This window comes from Lagopus leucura, unplaced genomic scaffold, assembly GCF_019238085.1.
Source record: "Lagopus leucura isolate 7727_CA_CO unplaced genomic scaffold, USGS_WTPT01 Super-Scaffold_100034, whole genome shotgun sequence".
Lineage (NCBI taxonomy): Eukaryota > Metazoa > Chordata > Aves > Galliformes > Phasianidae > Lagopus > Lagopus leucura.
Window position 1 is genome coordinate 5,805,443 of NW_024962283.1, and position 18,195 is coordinate 5,823,637.

Below are 18,195 nucleotides of genomic sequence, written 5' to 3' on the forward strand. Positions count from 1 at the left end.
TAAAAAAATTAAAGGAGCAGCCTTTCAGACTTCCCCAGGGAATGGATTATACAAAGCTTGCACAGTGCAACCCCGTTAGTTTCATCAAGTCCCATACAAACAAGGTCAGTGTGACTGCTGAACAGAAGCCCCGTGAAATTGTAATGGCGAGCAATATGCAGTCAGTCACAGACCAACCTTCTCGATGGAATTGCTTCATCAGTGGCAAATTTCACAAAGCCACAACGGGTGTTTGAAACAGAAGTCCTGACACGAGCTTAGCTACCAAGCGTGAGTAGGGATGGTCATCACTGCTGCAACGAGCGCTCAGACACGAGGGCTTCTGCAGCCATTTGTACACAGAGGAGATTTTAATACTTGCTTAATTATTGTCTGCAAATCTGAGGGAGCTAGACGAGTTCTGGAGACCTGTATTTCTCACTGCAAGACGAAATGACATGGAGCAGGTAAACAGTTCCAGAAGAAACAAAAGGTGACTGATGGATTGAGCCAGCAGAGATTTCATGGGAAATCAGAATTCTGTGACACCTCCTCTGAGTTCTGACACATTTTAACAATTTCTATCATACAGCAGAAGTAGGATATGAACTAGTTCAGCTGGCGGGTAAGATCCGACTCAATGACACAAACATCAAAGCAGGAAGGGAGTGCAACCCTGCACAGCGTCCTTGCAATTACTCCATCACTGACAGCAGTAAAACCTGTCCTTAAAACAGACGTGAAGATAAACACCAGTTTAACAAACTCTTGCATAAACTCAGGTGCTCTGCTCATTCCAGTATAAAAATGACTTTCAGGTTGCTGATATTTGCTTCTGAGTCTAAGTGGTGATGGTAAACAAAGACACAGAGCCTTACCTGCATGGACACAAAATGAGTGATAGAATTGCTCAGCCCTTACGAGAGGCAAGGGGACAGATCTTCCTCCCTTGGGTTGTGTTTAAGCAAAACTACACAGTAGAAAATACACGAGACCATATCTAAGTTCAGGCTGTCTTCAGTCTCCTGACTGCCCCATGCAGATCAATCACTGCATTGGCAGCAGACAGCGACAGCAGACATATTTTAGATGCTGCTTACTGAAAAAGGCTGCGTGCTCCAGAAAAGAATACAGCCACCAATACCAAGAATCTTCCTCTAGAGGAAACGAGCAGCCTACTTCATATTTAGATGCACTTTTGTATTATTTTGAAATGTCTTTCCAAAGAGGGAGGAAAATATACTCATATCTGCCTTGATCCTCACAAATTGAAATACCACCACAAAAACCATTCAATATGCATTATTCCAACTGAGAGAATTATAGGAATGAAAGAGAGGAAGAAGAACGTGGTGGTATGTTTGATTGGTGCTTTGTTCATTGTGTCACATCACTTTCTCTTGAAAAAGCTCAAGATGAATGAATGTGTCAGGAGATTGGTGCTGTTTATTGATTCAGCAAACAAACACCAAAGGAAACCAGGCAAACAGTATGTATTTCTGCTTGCCTCTAATGGGCAAAATAATTGCAGGAAATCATATTGTGCTTTATTTCTCATTTATTTTGCGTAAGGAATTAATAGCAGAGGTGGAATACTAAGAAAAAAGAAAAGCTGCAATAAAATGAACATCAGAAGGAACAAGGCAGTATGAGGGCCATGGTACCACAAGGGATTTTACTTTGCTGATAACAAGTGATTAAAAATACCACCAAAAGCCCTGGAAAAAAGCAAAAGGAAAAAAAATACAGACTGACTACATGAAATGCCTTCACGCTGCAGAGGCCGCCGATGCTGCCTGCAGCACTCAGCTCCTGACAAACAGCACTGCCTCGCTGCCTTCACCAAACGGCCAAATATGGCCCAGATCTTCATCTGCAACTGCAGCAAAGCACAGCGTGGCAGAGCACAGCAACAGGAGTCAGCAACACCACGGCACTCGTTGCACGAAGGCGTTCCATTCCTTAAATACCCGTCAGGATATCCCGGGAGCCACCAACCTTTTCTTCTTCCTGGATAATAACTCTACACAGAGTCAAACCTATGAGATGTGATTTGGGACAAGAGGTGAGACCAGCATGTGAATTTTCCATATTTGTTTTCATAAGAAAACTGTAATCATGAATAGCACTCTTGTTCATCCTGAGGCATCATGAAGTGTCCGGCCAAGTTCACCGACTGGGGACAGACAACAAGGAAGCAGAGTTTTTCATTCAGCGTCACACCAACAATACTGCCGCTAATTACAAGTCTATGAACCCCTCAAAAAAAAAAAAAAAAGAAAAACCTCAAATGAGTTTCCTTAGGAGCAGATGTGCAAAGAGTTCATGGGAACATTTTGTACAGCAGCAATCCTTAAAAAGGGAAAAATATAGAGACGACTATATGTGCCTTGAGATGAACGCTTCATACATGAATAAAGCAGTCTGTACTTCCTAAAGGCTTACATGGCACAGAAGGACAGATTTCAGGACAGCACCATCAATGACAACTCCCTTCAATGCTGTTCTAATGATACTGTGCTCCTCGTCAATGAAATAAGGTGTCATGCAGTCATTCAAATACAAAGAAAGAAATCAGCTGGAAACTCTACAGAACTTAATTTCTAAGTTTCTAAAGAACTCTAAAGAATTTAGTTTGAATAGAATAAGATATCTAAGATCACACCTACAGACAGACAAGGCACCGTCTATGGCAGTCAAACCAGCAAACCAAACGTGAGTTCCCCACTGAGAAGAGACAGCTGAAGGAACAGAACAAGGGTCCTTTCTTCCCTCAGGGGTCAATGGCTATTTTGTTTCTACACCCATCACTTTCAAACTCCTCATCCCCACGCTGGGCAGCCAGACCTGGGCCGCCCTGAAGCAGGCACCAGAGAGCTGCACTTCCAGTAACGCTGCTTTGCGTGACTGTAATCGCTCAGGAATGTGCCTCTCAGCAAAGCAAACTCGATGAAATCAGCTGTTCTCCCGTTAGAAAGAACGAAGCCTGTGTATCATCCCAGCAGTGACCTCTATGTGCTTCCTGGGAAGCAGCGAGAGCCCCAGTGCTGGAAGGAGGGAGCGCTGCTGCTCCAGCAGTTGTGGCCGTCCTGATGCATTTGGTGCAGCAAAGCCACCAGCGTTTGGCACTTACATGAACAGGGTTATTTCCATAGAATGGTTTGGGTGGAAGGGAGCTGAAGGCCGCCTGGTGCCGCTCCCTGCAGCGCACAGGGACACCCACAGCTCAGCAGTGCTCACAGCCCCGTCCAGCCTGACCTTGGCTGTCTGCAGGGACGGGGCACCACCGCCTCTCTGGGCAACCTGTGCCAGCGCCTCACCGCCCTCACTGCCAAACCTTCTTCCTCAGCTCCACCTCAGTCTCCCCTCCTGTAGTCTGAAGCCATCTCCCCTTCTCCCATCACACAGACCCACTATAGAGTCCGTGCCCTCCCTTCTCACAGCCCCTTCAGATGCTGACAGGTAAATCCTTCTCGCAGTCCCCTCACCATACAAAGAAACGTGAGAGCTTTCCCCTTCATGGAAAAATTCAGCATCATCACACTGTTAGTGAATTACAGCACCAGCAGAATTTCAGCCACCATTGAGAATTCACATGCTTTTAAGCCCTTCATATCAAATGAAATAGATCTCATCCATATAATTTTGACAAGTCTTAAAACATCTTAAAACATGAAAATTTAGTCAAGTGTTTTCTAGGAGGTGATGATCATTTAAATGAATTAAAAATCAAACAACCATTGCCAAGTGAAGTCTTGGCTCTAACTTCTTCTGGAAGTGCGTTGTGGGGAGCCAGCTGAATAGATCGCTATACAGCTCGTGCTGCTGGCATCTGATTATTTCCGTTTTTCTGTTCTTTGGCTGCATATGATAGTTTTGCTTGTACAAGCAGTGTCAGCTGTGTAAAAGGGTATCTGTACTGAACAGTGTTTTAATGTTCGTTTCACATGGAGAGAAACAGTTGAGTTCAAAGACGTGCAAACCACTGTCTGAATGCCAGTTATCTACAGCCTTCTGCTAAAATATAACCAATAGAAAGCAACATGAGATTAAGACAACTTTTCAGTAGAAACAGTTAAAAGACTGCAAAACACTCAGTGCCACAGAGGATGCTGGTAAGAAATGAGCACATTATTCCTTTTGCAAGCACATCGCTGATCAGACAACCTTTATGGGTCCCTTCCAGCTCATACGATTCCATGGTTCTGAGATTAGGAGGCTGGGTGTTAAAGTACAGCCATTATTTTATATCATTCTTCATGCACATCAGGAGCTTGCTTCTTTTAGCTTTAACTGCACTCAACTTTGCCTTGTCTGGTACAGCTTTTACTTTGTTTCTGCAGGTAGCTGAATTTTACCCCCATCTTGTTCCTGCAGTGAAATGAGCATGCAGTAACCACAACCATAGAATGGCTTAGGTTGGACAGACAGACCGTAAAGCCCACAGCTCTCTGGGCAGCAGTGCCAGCACCTCACAGCCCCCTGACGAAGGATTGCTTCCTCAGCTCACCCACATCTCCCCTCTTGTAGCTTAAAGCCATTCCCTCGTCCTGTCACTATCAGGCTCTGTACACAGTCACTCCTCTCCTGCTTATAAGCTCCCTGTAGATACAGGCAGGCCGCAATGAAGTCTCCCCTCAGCCTTTTCTCTCCAGCTGAAGAAGCCCAGCTCCCTCAGCCTGTCCTCATGGAAGAGCTGCTCCAGCCCTCTGGTGACTTTACATACCTGACTATTTCTGCTTCTGATGATGATACAGTATTCCAAAGTCCCACCAGAGCCTACAGGAAGGCACACAGCAGAACAGCAGTGCACACCATGCTGATCCTACACACGACACAAGGAAGGGTGAGCCCAAAGCAGACTGCATCCCATCTGTGCCACTCGTGGAAAACACCTCCCACGGTCCAGCATCCTCACAAACACTCCAAAGCATCAAAGACACTTGAGAAATATAATGAGTGCATGTAAGATACAGTGCCCTTCATTACCATTACAAACCTTGCACTGGTTATAACATGGCTGCAGCAGAAGACGATGGACAAGACAAACATTTTGTGCAATTCCATAACTCTAAAACATGCTCTGCACAGACAAACATCGCCTCATGATGAAGCTGACTCCAACTCCTACACATATGCACATGTCTTAGGAAAGCCAATGAAGTCAATGAGTAAATTAATTATCAGCTGGTGTTCCAGTGACACCTGAACACCCTTTTTAAGATGGCCAGCAAAAAAATACTGAGCACTTTGAGATGCTTTGGTAAGATAAAAACAGTTTTGAAATATTAGATTTAAACCCTGCGGAGACTTAGAGATTTCAGGAATTCACTGTGATGACAGGATAGGACTTCCATTGGAACAGAAAAAAAAACGGAACCCTGCCCATTTTTCTGACCTTCAAACGAAGCCCTGCCTACACAGGATCAGCACTGACTCCTAAATGACGAGGTGTTTGGGTTCTTGTTGAGACCCATCTTCTTCTCTTGATGGAGAGCACTGCGCCTTGCTTGTTCTCATGCTGATTCCATTTCCTCAAAAGACAGTTCTGAAGGCTCTCTGTGTCCAACAGTAAACTGAAAGCTTTATACCATCAACGCACAAATAATTAAATATGCACTTCAATGATTTTTCCTCTTGCACTTGCTGAAAGGAGGAAACAAACCCAAATAACAGCTACTACAGCAAGCAAACATCAGTGTCCAACTGGGAAGCTCCAAAATAGGACAAACTAGGAGTTGTTAATATATAGAATGAGGTACCTTTCTATTATATAAGCTCATTAAACCACGTACACAGGAGGATGTGGTGTGCATTGGAACCAACCCACAGGTGATTTTGTTATCAGCCGTTTCCTCCCGGGACATCCTTTGGTTCATCAGAGATAATGAAGTGCAATCACAACTATAAACGCTTTTCAAAGAAAAAAAAGAAACAGCGACTAGTTAATGACAGGGAATATTCTGTGGGAGGCTAATGAACAGCTTAAAAACCCAACATGGACACTTCTCCTAGCATTACACCATTACAACAACGAAACAACAATGCTCTGTGTTGCCCAAACCCCATTAGATTTTTACTCTTAATCACCTGTTCTATTTCTCCTTCTCCTCCTAAAATTGCTGCAAACTGGCAAAAAACAAAATCTCAAAGTTTGGTAACAGATGGTATGAGAATGTGGCGTCTGATGTATGCATAAAGCATGAATTTAGTCACTTCTGTCATTTAGTAAAACAACAAAAGCCCTGTGAGAACATGACTTGTTGTTCTGAAATAAAAGTTATCGCTGTCGAAAACATAAATGAGACTATTAGTAAGCTTCCTGGAGACCTAGCAGTCAGATACAACTGTTCAATCATAGAATCACAGAATGGCCTGGGTTGAAAAGGAGCACAGCGCTCATCCAGCTCCAACCCCCTGCTGTGTGCAGGTCGCCAACCAGCAGCCCAGGCTGCCCAGAGCCACATCCAGCCTGGCCTTGAATGCCTGCAGGGATGGGGCATCCACAGCCTCCTTGGGCAACCTGTGCCAGTGCCTCACCACCCTGTGTGTGAAAAATCCCATGTATCAATCCCATGCAGAAAACTCTGAATATGAAGCCAAATACGTTTATGGGGTTAGAAGTTAACAAGCAAGAAGATAACCACACACTGAGTGGTATTTCTGAAGTTTCTTCTTGCTATATGTGTTCACACCCATCTGGTGTTTCCTTTCTCTGGAATTCAAGCAGACCTGAAGATCTGCAGCACCTGAAGACCACAAGAACCCCCTCAGTACAGGAGCACCCAACACCACGCAGTCACCAATCCCCACTGTGGATGCAGCTCTTTCACTTGGCCAACATCGAAGGAATGCCTCAAATCGCTGCTTCTGGAAGCTGAGAGCTACAGTTATGCTCCACCAGGCTGCCCATCTGAACACCCCAACACGAGGTCTTACTCCATCTTTTCCTTTGTAGGCACCCATAAAGAGCAAAGAGTTCTCCATCTCCCATTGCTTAGTTCACCTTGAAACATCTGCCATAGGTTTTAGAGATATTCAGTAAGTAAGGAAACCATTTAGCTGGCAAGGTAAAAGAAACATTTTAGCTACTTTACACCAGCTACTTTACACCCAAACTTAATTCTAGATTCACAAATTCTAAGCAGAAATAGCTGCTTGTGTTTTGCCAAAACGTAAAGTCACTTCAATTAGAAGTTTTTTCCACAGCCTCTCTCTCAGCTCTAGGATTTTTTCCCCTTTGAAGTACACTTCCCCCTCAATTAAGTTAGATTTTTCCCCTTGAAGAAGGCCAATTTTTCCCTTCTCATCTATCAGCCAGCACGAAAAGTCTGCTGCTTATAAAATGCAGCGCCGCTAAAATTCTGACATAGGGCTGGAGTTTAAATTCCTAGGCCATTTCCAGCCAAAGCCTTGCATGGAGAGCTGTGCACTGCATCCTGCCCAGCGCTGGGAGCTCAGTGCCAAACAAAGGAACAACGCTGGGAAGCAGTTGGATGCCAGCAGACCCACCTGTCCCTCCCCACAGCGCAGCACGCGGTGCAGCTGCCGGCAATGGGCAGCTCCAGGAGCTCGTGCATGAATTGCTTTGCTAGGGATGACATCATGATTTATAATGCAATTTTCTAATTCTAGAGCAGTAATCCATAATGAATCAGACGAGGCTCATATGGGACCTGCTTAGCTTTTAACCGAAAATAACGGCGTTGTAATTCTTCTTATTTTGCGAATTAAGGAGAAAAAAGAAATGCAACCTCTCATACCAGGAAAAGGAAGAAGCAAGTCACAGCTTTGGAGTTTAAAATTAATCCTTCCATCAGATGATGTCAATACATTACAAACAGGAATGATGGGGGACAAGTGGTCGGTACCCAAGCCTTCCATCAAAAAAAAAAAAAAAAAGCCTCTGTCTACTGTTGACATTCATGTTGTTCTTCAGTTTTATTAGGAAAAGACAAACTGAAACAAAAAACCCAGACAAACAAAAGAAAGCCACTGACTTGAGGCACCTCAAATTGAGATGTCCAAATCAGACATACTTCTAAGGTAATGTCGCGTGTCCAGGAACCCTAGGACTCTCAGTGCCATCTCCTCCATGGCCTCATCCCACACTTCAGGTTACCTTTTGACATTACTGACGCACTTTCCCTCTATTCCACAGCCCTGTTGGATGCTTTGGGGACCTTTAGAAGCACTGCCCATCCCAGCAGCACTCAGCTGAACACCACACAGTTTCCTCCCACCGATGGATCTCACTGTTCTGTTTTTCAAAGCAGACAAAAAACAAAAAGGTGTGTGTGGGGGGAGGAGGGGGAAAGAAGGCATATGCAAAGCCTGGTTCCAAAATTCTTTCCCTTGCAAATTTATGAGCACAGTGTTTTCCATCTGTTTTCAAAGAATGGAAGATAATAAATTACTATTCCACCTTCTGTTCTGGCAGGCAGACCTCGCTCTCGCCCCCGCCGTGTCCCAACCCACCGCCCCCAATGGCTGTCCACACAGAACGAGTCACACAGACCCAGGCACGCTTTGCCAAACTTCCTCCTTTTAGGTTAATTTACAGTTGGATGGCTTTGTGTGTCCGAAGAACAGCAGGCACCCGATGCCCCAGCCTGGACAGCACACAGAAGCGTTCCTACAGCTCACAGCTCCTCCCAGCACAACAGCACTGGCAACGGTGCGTTCATACAGTCCTATCAAAATTGCAAAGTGGTCAAACATATGCTGCAAACAAGCAGCAGATACTGTGAGGAACAGACAAACAGCAGTGGGAAAAGTCATTGGAGAATATGATTATAACCAAGCAGTAATACATTTTCACAAAATTCCATAATTCAGTGGCATATGCCTGAATAAGATCCAAATAATTAACATCAGCTATACATTTATTCAGGTTATACTGTCCTTGCACATTGTTGGAGAAGCTTTTCCTGATATCAGAGAGTGACCAGGCACTGGCACAGCTGCCCAAAGGGGTGGTTGGGTCACCATCCCTGGAGATGTTCAGGAAACGTGGAGATGTGGCACTGAGGGACACGGTCAGTGGGCACCACTGGTGGCAGGCGGATGGATGGACTGGATGATCTTAGAGGTCTCCTTCAACCTTTATGACTCTATGGCTCTAAATGCCTGATGTACATACATTCCTGTGAAAGTAAATGGCATCAAGTGGAAATAAACAGCAAACTGTACTTTAAAAGCCTGCCATTTTTATGGGAGGAGCCTATGCAGACTGGTGTGCAATACCTGGTGAAAGATAACTGCAATTAAATACTGAAGCCAGACTAACAAATGAATCTAGAGTTCAACAGGGGAAAAAAACAACCACACAACTAAAACCGAGAAAAAATATCAAAACATGAATCGGGTTGTCTCATGGCACCTAAAAGATAAGTGCCAGAAGGTAGATTGCCAACCAGCAAGAATATCTTAACCCCCTCGTGTGCATGAATACAGTGCCTTGCCCAATTAAACCACTGTCAGTGCAAACATCTCGACAGGTTTTGAAAGATTAACACCCAAACGACATGGCTGGAAGAGCTGCTTAACACGGGAGTGAGATTTGAGATCCTGAGAACTGCTGCAGGATGTTTTCCCGAAAGCCTTCATCCCCTCCAACACTGAGCAGACAGAAGGCAGATATTTTCAACTGCAAAAAGAAAAGTCTGTTTTGTGTGAGCCACTCACTTGCAAATCATTTCCCAGGATCGTAGAGCACACTTTTCTTTATGGAGGGACAGAGACCAGAGGATCCATACACACTGCAAACACAACAGCCAGAGCTCTGTAGTCCACATACTGATCTGAAGAGAAGCTGCATTTCTCTTCTCCAGCACTCGGTTCAGTTATCCACTATTCTGGATCCTAAGCAGAACTACAACACTGCTTCAGGCTTCCCTCAGCTTGGCGGAAAACAAGATTAAATGAAGAAAATAAGTTACTGTTTGGTAGAACAAAGCCTTATTCAGCATTTATTCTCATTGAGCATCCTAAAAATCTCCCTCGCTGGCTTGAAACCGGGGTCCACATGAAGCTCACGTATTTACAGTGCCATCAAAGACACTGTTTGATAGCACTGGCAACACAGGAAAAAGATGAGAATAGAATTTCCTGCACGTCCCCAAGTATGAGCTCTACTGAGCAAGCGACAAGCTGGAGGTGTTCTGGGATGGTATTTGTGGTAGAAGATTCTCTTCCTCAGCCAGTCTACCAACAGCAAAGACAAATTTCCCCCGAGCAAGCCACAGATCAACAGCTAACTGAATCAAAGGCAACTGGCTCCAGACATCTTTCTTGGAAGCATGCACTCAAGGCTAGCGAGCAACACACTGCCAAGCCATCTGATAAAGCTGTTATCTTTGCACAGAGCACATACAGATCTATAGATCAGCTCAGTGTGATGCACAGGATCTCTGCTGAGAACCCTCTGTGTGTCAAATAGACAAAAATAGCCATCGTGGCCCTTCTAGCCTTTGTGTGGGAATAAAATATGCTCATGTCGTACCCAATGCCCTTCTGCACCATCACGTTTGAATCACTTTGACGCTCACTAAAGATAGAACTTGGATGATTACAACGTGCTGGAAATACTCTTGCCTTCATCCAACCAAGCTTCTGAGTACAGAGATGTCTTGAGACAGAATTATGGAATGTTAATCTGCCTGCCCATCAAATTCTTCTGATTTGCTGAAAACAAAGACGTCAGACCTGTGTGCAGCCAAATGCACCGGCTGCTGGTTCAGGACTAATGATGAATTTACCTGCATTCTTCCCCCCAGTGTGACAGAGCCCCTCTCTTTTCTCCTACCTTAGTTTTGATGGTGTGCTTCAATCTCACTGTGAGATCTCACCCAAAATATCAGCTCATTATTCTGCTTCAAAAGCGCAGGGTTATGAAGGACACCACATACACAAGGTGAATAGTTATGTGTTAATTATCTCCAAGGATTTATTTATAATTATTATTCCAAATGAAATCAAAAATCCCCCACCACTATCCACAAAGCGTGTTTGTTTTTTTTCCCCCCTAGAGAAAGCAACTTCACGCAGAGAACAATAAATGAGTGCCATCTAGTGGAGCTCAGAGCGCTAACCTGGCACAGGGCTGTCAAACCATCCCTTCCACTACACTGCCCTTCATTTATGACCTCATTTACTAACATCAAAACTTCCTGACAGTAAGTTGATTGAAAATAGCATCATAGAATGGTTCGAGTTGGAAGGGAGCTGGAAGGCCGCCTGGTGCCGCTCCCTGCAGCGCACAGGGACACCCACAGCTCAGCAGTGCTCACAGCCCCGTCCAGCCTGACCTTGGCTGTCTGTAGGGATGGGGCACCACCGCCTCTCTGGGCAACCTGTGCCTCTCCACCCTACAGTAAGTCTAGCTGTAGTGCTGCATGCGATCTCAGCACAGAATAGCTCAGAATGGGTTTGATATGTGGGTAAAGTGACATCGATACCTTGCACCCACAAAGCACAAGGAATGCAAGGCTGACCCTCACCCAGTCATGGGCACACAGAATAAACGCAGTGCAGAAGAAACCACAACCCATCAGAGACCTTTTGCTTTACTTTCTCTTTAACAAAACGATTGGTGACTTCTAAGGAGCTTGCATTTACTTCATCATTTAGCAGAATTGTGGAATTCTTGTTAAATGTACATCAAATAAGTAAATGTGGGTACTTTCAAACGTGTCCAGATCTGACACGAAGTCAGGGAGAGATATTTATAGTTCTAATCCATTTAAAGTGCTAAATTCCACAGGAATAAGCAGCACTGCTTTCACTCACCACCTAAACTCACTGCCATCCTTAGGAAGGAGGAGATAAGATAAAGCCATTCACCTGATAAGAAAATACCATTTTTTCCCTCTTTTTTTCCCCCTAAAAATACTGCTTACAGGTACCTCTGCACATCCCAATAAATCGACTACATTCATAAAACAACACACGAACAACACAGTGCCATAACACAGAAGCACACGGCCACATTTTATTTCCTTGGTGCTGTTGTAACACGACTTCCCTTCCTGCGTGCACTGCCCACCTCAAGCTGCATCCACAGAGCACGAGCAGACTGAACTCCGAAAGCATCTGGGAGAGTCCAGACCAGCACTGCACGCCTGCTCCCAGCCCTGGATGCATGTTATACTTCTAAGAGATTATCTCTTGAAAGCACCACAATTGAAGCATGTTTACAGTTGTCTGTTCTTTTGAATTCCGCAGGCCTGTAATAATTTAATAAGTTACTTGGACAAGCAGCTGTTGATTATATTTTCTGCAGTGCTGTACACAAGTGCCTGATGACTGTTTATCTCAGTATTAACACATTCAAAAAAACACAAAATCAAGTTCTTGAAAAATTGTAATTAGCCGATACTGTCAGCATACAGTTTGCATTCCAGATCGCGAACTGCACCAATGAATGCTGTGAGCACGTTGATAAGTGCTATTTAAACTCTCAGCTACGACGACTTTAAACTGCTTATTAAAGGGCTTTCCAAGTGCACTGAGGGCATTGTTTTACCATCATGGAGCAATAGCATTAACCAGTGCACACCTACATTTCTCACGGTCACAAAACCAACCCCAACCCCAACCATCTACTGCCCAGACAGGAAAAAAAGCTATTTGCTGTTACAGAAGACAACCAAAACAGCAACAGCTCCATTCTTGTACCCTGAAAAGCTCCTTCCAGAAATAAATCGCAGCAAATTCACGCCAGCCTGAATATCCCAAACTGCCACTGGCTCACACTTGGGCCAGAACCTTATGGAATCCATGTTAGTAGAAAAGTATCTCATGTTTTCCTAGCTACACAAAATTAACTTATTTCTGTGTAAAAAAATATGCCCAATTAGTAGATAATTCAAGGATAAGCAAAGGAAAAGAGATAGCAGAGTCTTTAGCAAACAGCAGAGCTCAATATTATTGATTAAACACAAGCATATGGTAACGTCTCTGGGTTCGGAAAGTACAGCAATTACGTCAGTTATCCCAGCTACATTTTCTCCCTTCCACAGATGTCTTTATTTCCTCATTGCCACCAATAGAAATAATATCAGCAGAGGAATACATTCGGATTCACCTGTTCTGAAAGCAGAAGGTGTTGGCAACACTGCTCCTAACAACCACAGTTACAGACTCAACCAGCAGGCCAGTGCTCCCACATGTTGTGCCACACGTTTTATCTGCACATCTTCTCATTTAGGATACCAAGCAAAACAGTTTGAGAGCCATCACTCACTGAAACCTCTCCAGCACACCTCTTCAGACATGCTGGTTCACTTTTAGCTGGTGCTGTGTGGAGCCAGATGATGATGAAGAAGCCAAAAGGCGCTGGCACTGCTGCCCAGAGAGCTGTGGGTGCCCCATCCCTGCAGGCACTCCAGGCCAGGTGGGATGGGGCCCTGGGCAGCCTGAGCTGGTGGGGGGCAGCCCTGCCCACGGCCGGGGGTGGCACTGGGTGGGCTTTGAGCTGCCCTCCAACCTGAGCCATTCTATACGTTTGACCCCTGGGAGCCCCTTCCAACCTGGGATATTTTACAACTCTTCCATTCTACCATTCCCTGAAGTTGAAATTTCTAAAGTTTGAGCTTTAGATCCTACCTTGTGCAAGGATGCCTAGTGTAACAGAAAAGCTCACCTTTGCTGAATTTGCTGACAGAAGACAAAAGGAGAAAAGACAGCAAGACTCGTATGCATCGACCCAACTTTCCTCCAAAGCACCAGTCACAGCAGCCTAAAACCACGGCAGCAAAGGAGCAGATCGCCCCTAAGACAGCTTGTTATTCCAGAATTTAGGCAACCTGAAGATGCTCCCAGCCTTTATATCTCCTTTACGTCTTCCAAAGGCTTCCAAAGGCCTGGAGGTTTGGTCACTGCATTCGGAAGGCAGGCACCACAGAGTGCACACAGGGTGAGCTGAGGGCATCTCCCACCCCAGAGATGACACCGCACACAGAGGAGTCGCTCCCCTCTCAACCCTGCCCCCAGCACTCAGAACCAGGCCGGCTCCACATGCGACGCAGTGCCCAAACGGGACTGTTCTTCTACACAACACTGCGCTAATTCTCCTGCATTCAGTCCCTCCACTTGAATGGAATAAAAACCCTTTTCAGAACAACAATTCCGATTCTCCCCCCCCCCTTTTTTTTCTCAGGCATACTATGGGACTCCTCAGTGCATGCACAATGCAAATAAGGCAAACTTCCTTTGAAAGAGTGATTAATATGCAAAGACAGCCCACTTTTTGTGGGATGCGAAGAGCCACCAACAGGCATTTCCAAATTCCGAGGTTCCTTCAATTATTTCCACTGTTTATGTTAAGATTACGCAGTAACACCACACATTAAGACCGATTTGCCAATATTATGTAAACAACGCCAAATTGACCGTTCATCTTTTGTGTCATATTTAAATGCAGCCCTGGACATCCCAGCTACAGAGATGTTGGAAGAAAAAAAAAAAAAGAATTGAAATCTGAATGTTTTATAAATCCCAGTTTTCTTGTTAAAAAGATTACATTTTAAAAATACAGTGCAAAAAATAGCTTTTTTTTTTTTTAATTAGCAGGGTTTTTTTTTTTTTTAAATACAGCAACAAATTCTACAAAACTTGAAATATTTAAAATAATATTCACTACCTCATTAGAAACTCATTACTGCGACAATTAACTAACATCTGTATGGATACATCACGCAATTCCAATAACCACTCAGAACATTCTTTCCATGGAGACACCAATCCTCACTCACCACTCAACCAACATCTCCTCCACACAACCCATCCACTCCCCTCCTACAGCTTTAGGCTGCCATTCCCTTTGGAGCCAAAAAACGTCTTCCAAAAAGCACTCCTACAGTCCAGACTTTGGCTCTCTCCACTTTCCAAGACATCTCCTCAAGGCATGGGTTGGACATCACCAACCGAGCTTGAATCTCAAACTGCCACCACGCAGAGCTGAGCTATCGCTGCATCCATCTCCGCCCATGTCATCACCTCCACCTGGCAAATCAAACCGTCCCCACCGTGCCGACAAAGCATCACAGGATAGGGAACACATAAGGGAAGGGACACATAAGGATCGCTGAGTCCAACTGGATGTAGTTGGAAGCATCATTGGCCCAAATTCAGTAAATTACAACTCTGGTTTTCTGAAGCAATTTGCACTTGCTAAACTGGGTGAACCTTCAGTTGTCAGCCGCTCCCAAAAAGAAGCTTTTCCGTCAGCAGCTGCCCAAAGATCTGACGTTACCAGGATTAAGGCCATTATTGATGTTCTGCATCTGTCCAAACAACAGCTTCACCAAAGTATCTGCAATGCACACACTGCAAGTGATAAAACAAAAGCAACCTCAGACGCCCGAGCCCATTCATATCCCATTCCCCAAAAATGCCACAACCAACACTGTCCGCTGGCTTCCGTCGCTCTCACACACATCAGCATCTCTGTTCACAGCCCAGCACATGCTTTTCTCTCATCTCTTATGGAAGGTTTGGGTGCTGCAGGTCTGACTGCTGCCATTATCTGCGCTCTTAGATAGAGTGGAAACCATCAGACTCGGACCATAGGTGGGGAAATGAAGTATTTTAACACATAGTTTTTCCTTTCTTTGTGTCTGGAAATAGATGTCTCCCTTCAGGTGCCCATATTGCACACTGAAAAGACTCCAAAATCCCAATCCAGCCCTCAGACAACAACTGCTCCACTATTTCTGCCCACCTTCCATATCTCTGCGAGGGCACAAAGTCAGGAAAACAAAGACACGACCTCTTCACTCCACCTGGAAAAAGCTGACATGGCCCTACTTTTCCCAACAGTCCCCCGGATAAAAGCTACGACAAACCACCAAAGAACAGCTTCTCCCCAATCTGGTTCTGCACGCACTTTCATTAACTTCAGAATATCTCCAGCTATTTGCAAGCTGCGGGTTAGAGGAACAACAGAATCATACATTCTCTCCACAAACGATCACAGCAGATGTGTTAAATAACGAGCAAAACGCAGGACGACCTTTTAAACGAGAAAATAAAGCGTGCTTTTGTCTCTTACTGACGCTTTTCTCTGCTCCTTGCAGACTGATGGCAGCAGATGCGGCGCTCCTTCCTCCTTCCCCCACCGATTGGTTCTGCTTTCTGACAGCCGGTCGAGGCAAACCCATGGCGATGCCAAACAAAAACCACCGACCGACCCAACGAAACGCCGCCACCGCCAACACCCAGCCCCAAATCCCACGACAAGGAAGGAATCACTGCTTCCCAGTGGCAAGGAGCTCTGGCTGTAAAACGTGCTCCTGGAGATGAGCCGAGGAGCGAAGGCACTTCCAGCCTGGAGAGCAGCCACAATCCCTAACACTAAAACACCGGGTATTCATTCAGTTACTGCTATATTAAGTGTCTTTTAAGAAACAACAACCCAAAACCACGCCAGCCAGGACTTCTGCATAGGTCAAGAGGATAAGGTTCACATAAAAGACTATTATTTATGAAACCGTAGCCCTCGGGATGTAAATGAAAGGAGACGAGCCATCTGCTGGACCCATAAATCAAGTTCTACGTTACGGGAGAACATCGCTTTAATTTAGCAGTAAATTAAACCATCACTGCGCCAACGGGAACACACAGCACGGCGTTCCCCCATCACAGCACGGGGAGGTCGGTGCCAGCCTGGAGCATCCCATAACACAGCGCCGGCCGAACGGGCTGGGGCCGCCTTTACCAGCAACAGCACTGCCGCTTTGTTCTGGCTTTTAAATATTTTATTTGGGCTCGGGATTCATCATTTTATGCAGCTTTAGCAGCCCAGCCCCAGCCGCGCAGCTCCCCAGGCGCTCTCTCTGCATTCATAATTACTATTATTGGATAAACACGCGCAGGAGCGGGGCAGCAAACGATGCTGGGCGTTAAAGACGGGGGTGGGAGGGGAGAAGGGGGGCTTCAGGTGCTCGGAAAGCGCGCCGCGCGGGGCGGGCTCCGGCAGCACCTCCCGCTGCACCTGCCCGGCTCCGGGGCCGCGCCCACCCCCCGGGGGTCGCGGGGGCCGTCGGCGACCCGGGGGTCGCTCCAGCCCGGCGCTGATTGGCCGCCGCCGACCCCTCCCCTCCCGCGCGGGCAGCGCTGCTCGTGCACGGCCGCCGCTCCCCGCGCCGCCGCGGCGCGCGCCCCTCGCACGCTCCCGCGCCGCCGCCCCGCGCCCCCCCGCCGCGTCCCGGCTGCGTTCCCCCGCCGCAGCCGCCCTGCTCCGCCGCTCGCCTTTTTTCCTTCTTGTTCCCCGTAGCCGCTCTTTAATTGCGACCGCATCCCTTGCGGTCGCATCCTTTCCCGTGCAACTGCATCTCCTGCAATTGCATCCGCTTCCCCGAGATCGCATCCCTTCCCTTACGATCACACCCCTCGCGATCGCATCCTTTGCCTTGCAACCCCGTCTCGTACAATCGCATCCCTTCCCTCGCGGTCGCACTGCATCCCCTCTCGATGCGTCCCCTCCTACCGCATCCCCTCCCGTACGGTCGCACCCATTCCCGTGCAGCCGCTCCCCCCGCCGCTCACAATGCGCCCGCCGCGGCCGCACCCCGCCGCCCATTGTCTGCGCTCCCGCAGCCCCCGGCCCGGGTCTCCCCCCGCCCCGCAGCCCCCGCCCGCAGCCGGCATCGCCCCGCTGGTACCTGCGGCTCCGAGGAAAAACAACGTCCAGGGCAGCGCGACGGCGGGCAGCATCGCAGCCGGAGGGTGGGGAGAGAGGCCACTTCGAAATAGCAGTTCCGTGCGGGCGGAGCACCACGCGGCCCTCCGGATGGATCTTCCCGTTTTTGCCCCGCGTCCCCTTCGCGCCGCTCCGCTCCGCGCGTGTCCCCGCTCCGCCCGCTGCGCCCCGGCCGCCTCCCGGCGCCGCCGCCGTGACTGACAGCGCCGCAGCACAGCGCGGATCCCTGCGCGCCGCTCTCTGGAGCGGGCGGGCACCGCCGTGTCCTTCCGCCCGCGCCCGCCTCAAATAGGCCGCGCCGGTGGGCGCTGGCGGCCGCCCGCAAAACGCGGCACGGAGCGGAGCGGCTGCGGGGTGTGCTTCGTAGGGGGGGAAATGTGTGGAGCTGATCGTGTCACAGAGTGCAAAGTAGCGCGGTTCAGTTGCTCAATGACCATTTCCATCATTAATGCTGTGTGAGCAGACAGCCACATCTCCACATTTCCTGAACACCTCCAGGGATGCTGACCCCA

General features: G+C 47.1%; 1 protein-coding gene across 13 annotated transcripts in view; it reads right to left on the minus strand.

Annotated features, from left to right (window-relative positions):
- NCAM1 (neural cell adhesion molecule 1) overlaps positions 1 to 17,831 on the minus strand; it is a 78,908-nt gene extending 61,077 nt beyond the window's left edge. For 7 of the 13 annotated variants that reach the window (XM_042882325.1, XM_042882322.1, XM_042882321.1 and 4 more), the window contains exon 1: positions 17,646 to 17,831. In XM_042882325.1, coding sequence (XP_042738259.1) covers positions 17,646 to 17,697 — 52 coding nt within the window. In that variant the 5' untranslated portion in view covers positions 17,698 to 17,831. The remainder of the gene's footprint in view (positions 1 to 17,645) is intronic. The other 6 variants (XM_042882327.1, XM_042882326.1, XM_042882319.1 and 3 more) reach the window with 1 other exon arrangement.
- Positions 17,832 to 18,195: the final 364 nt, after the last annotated feature.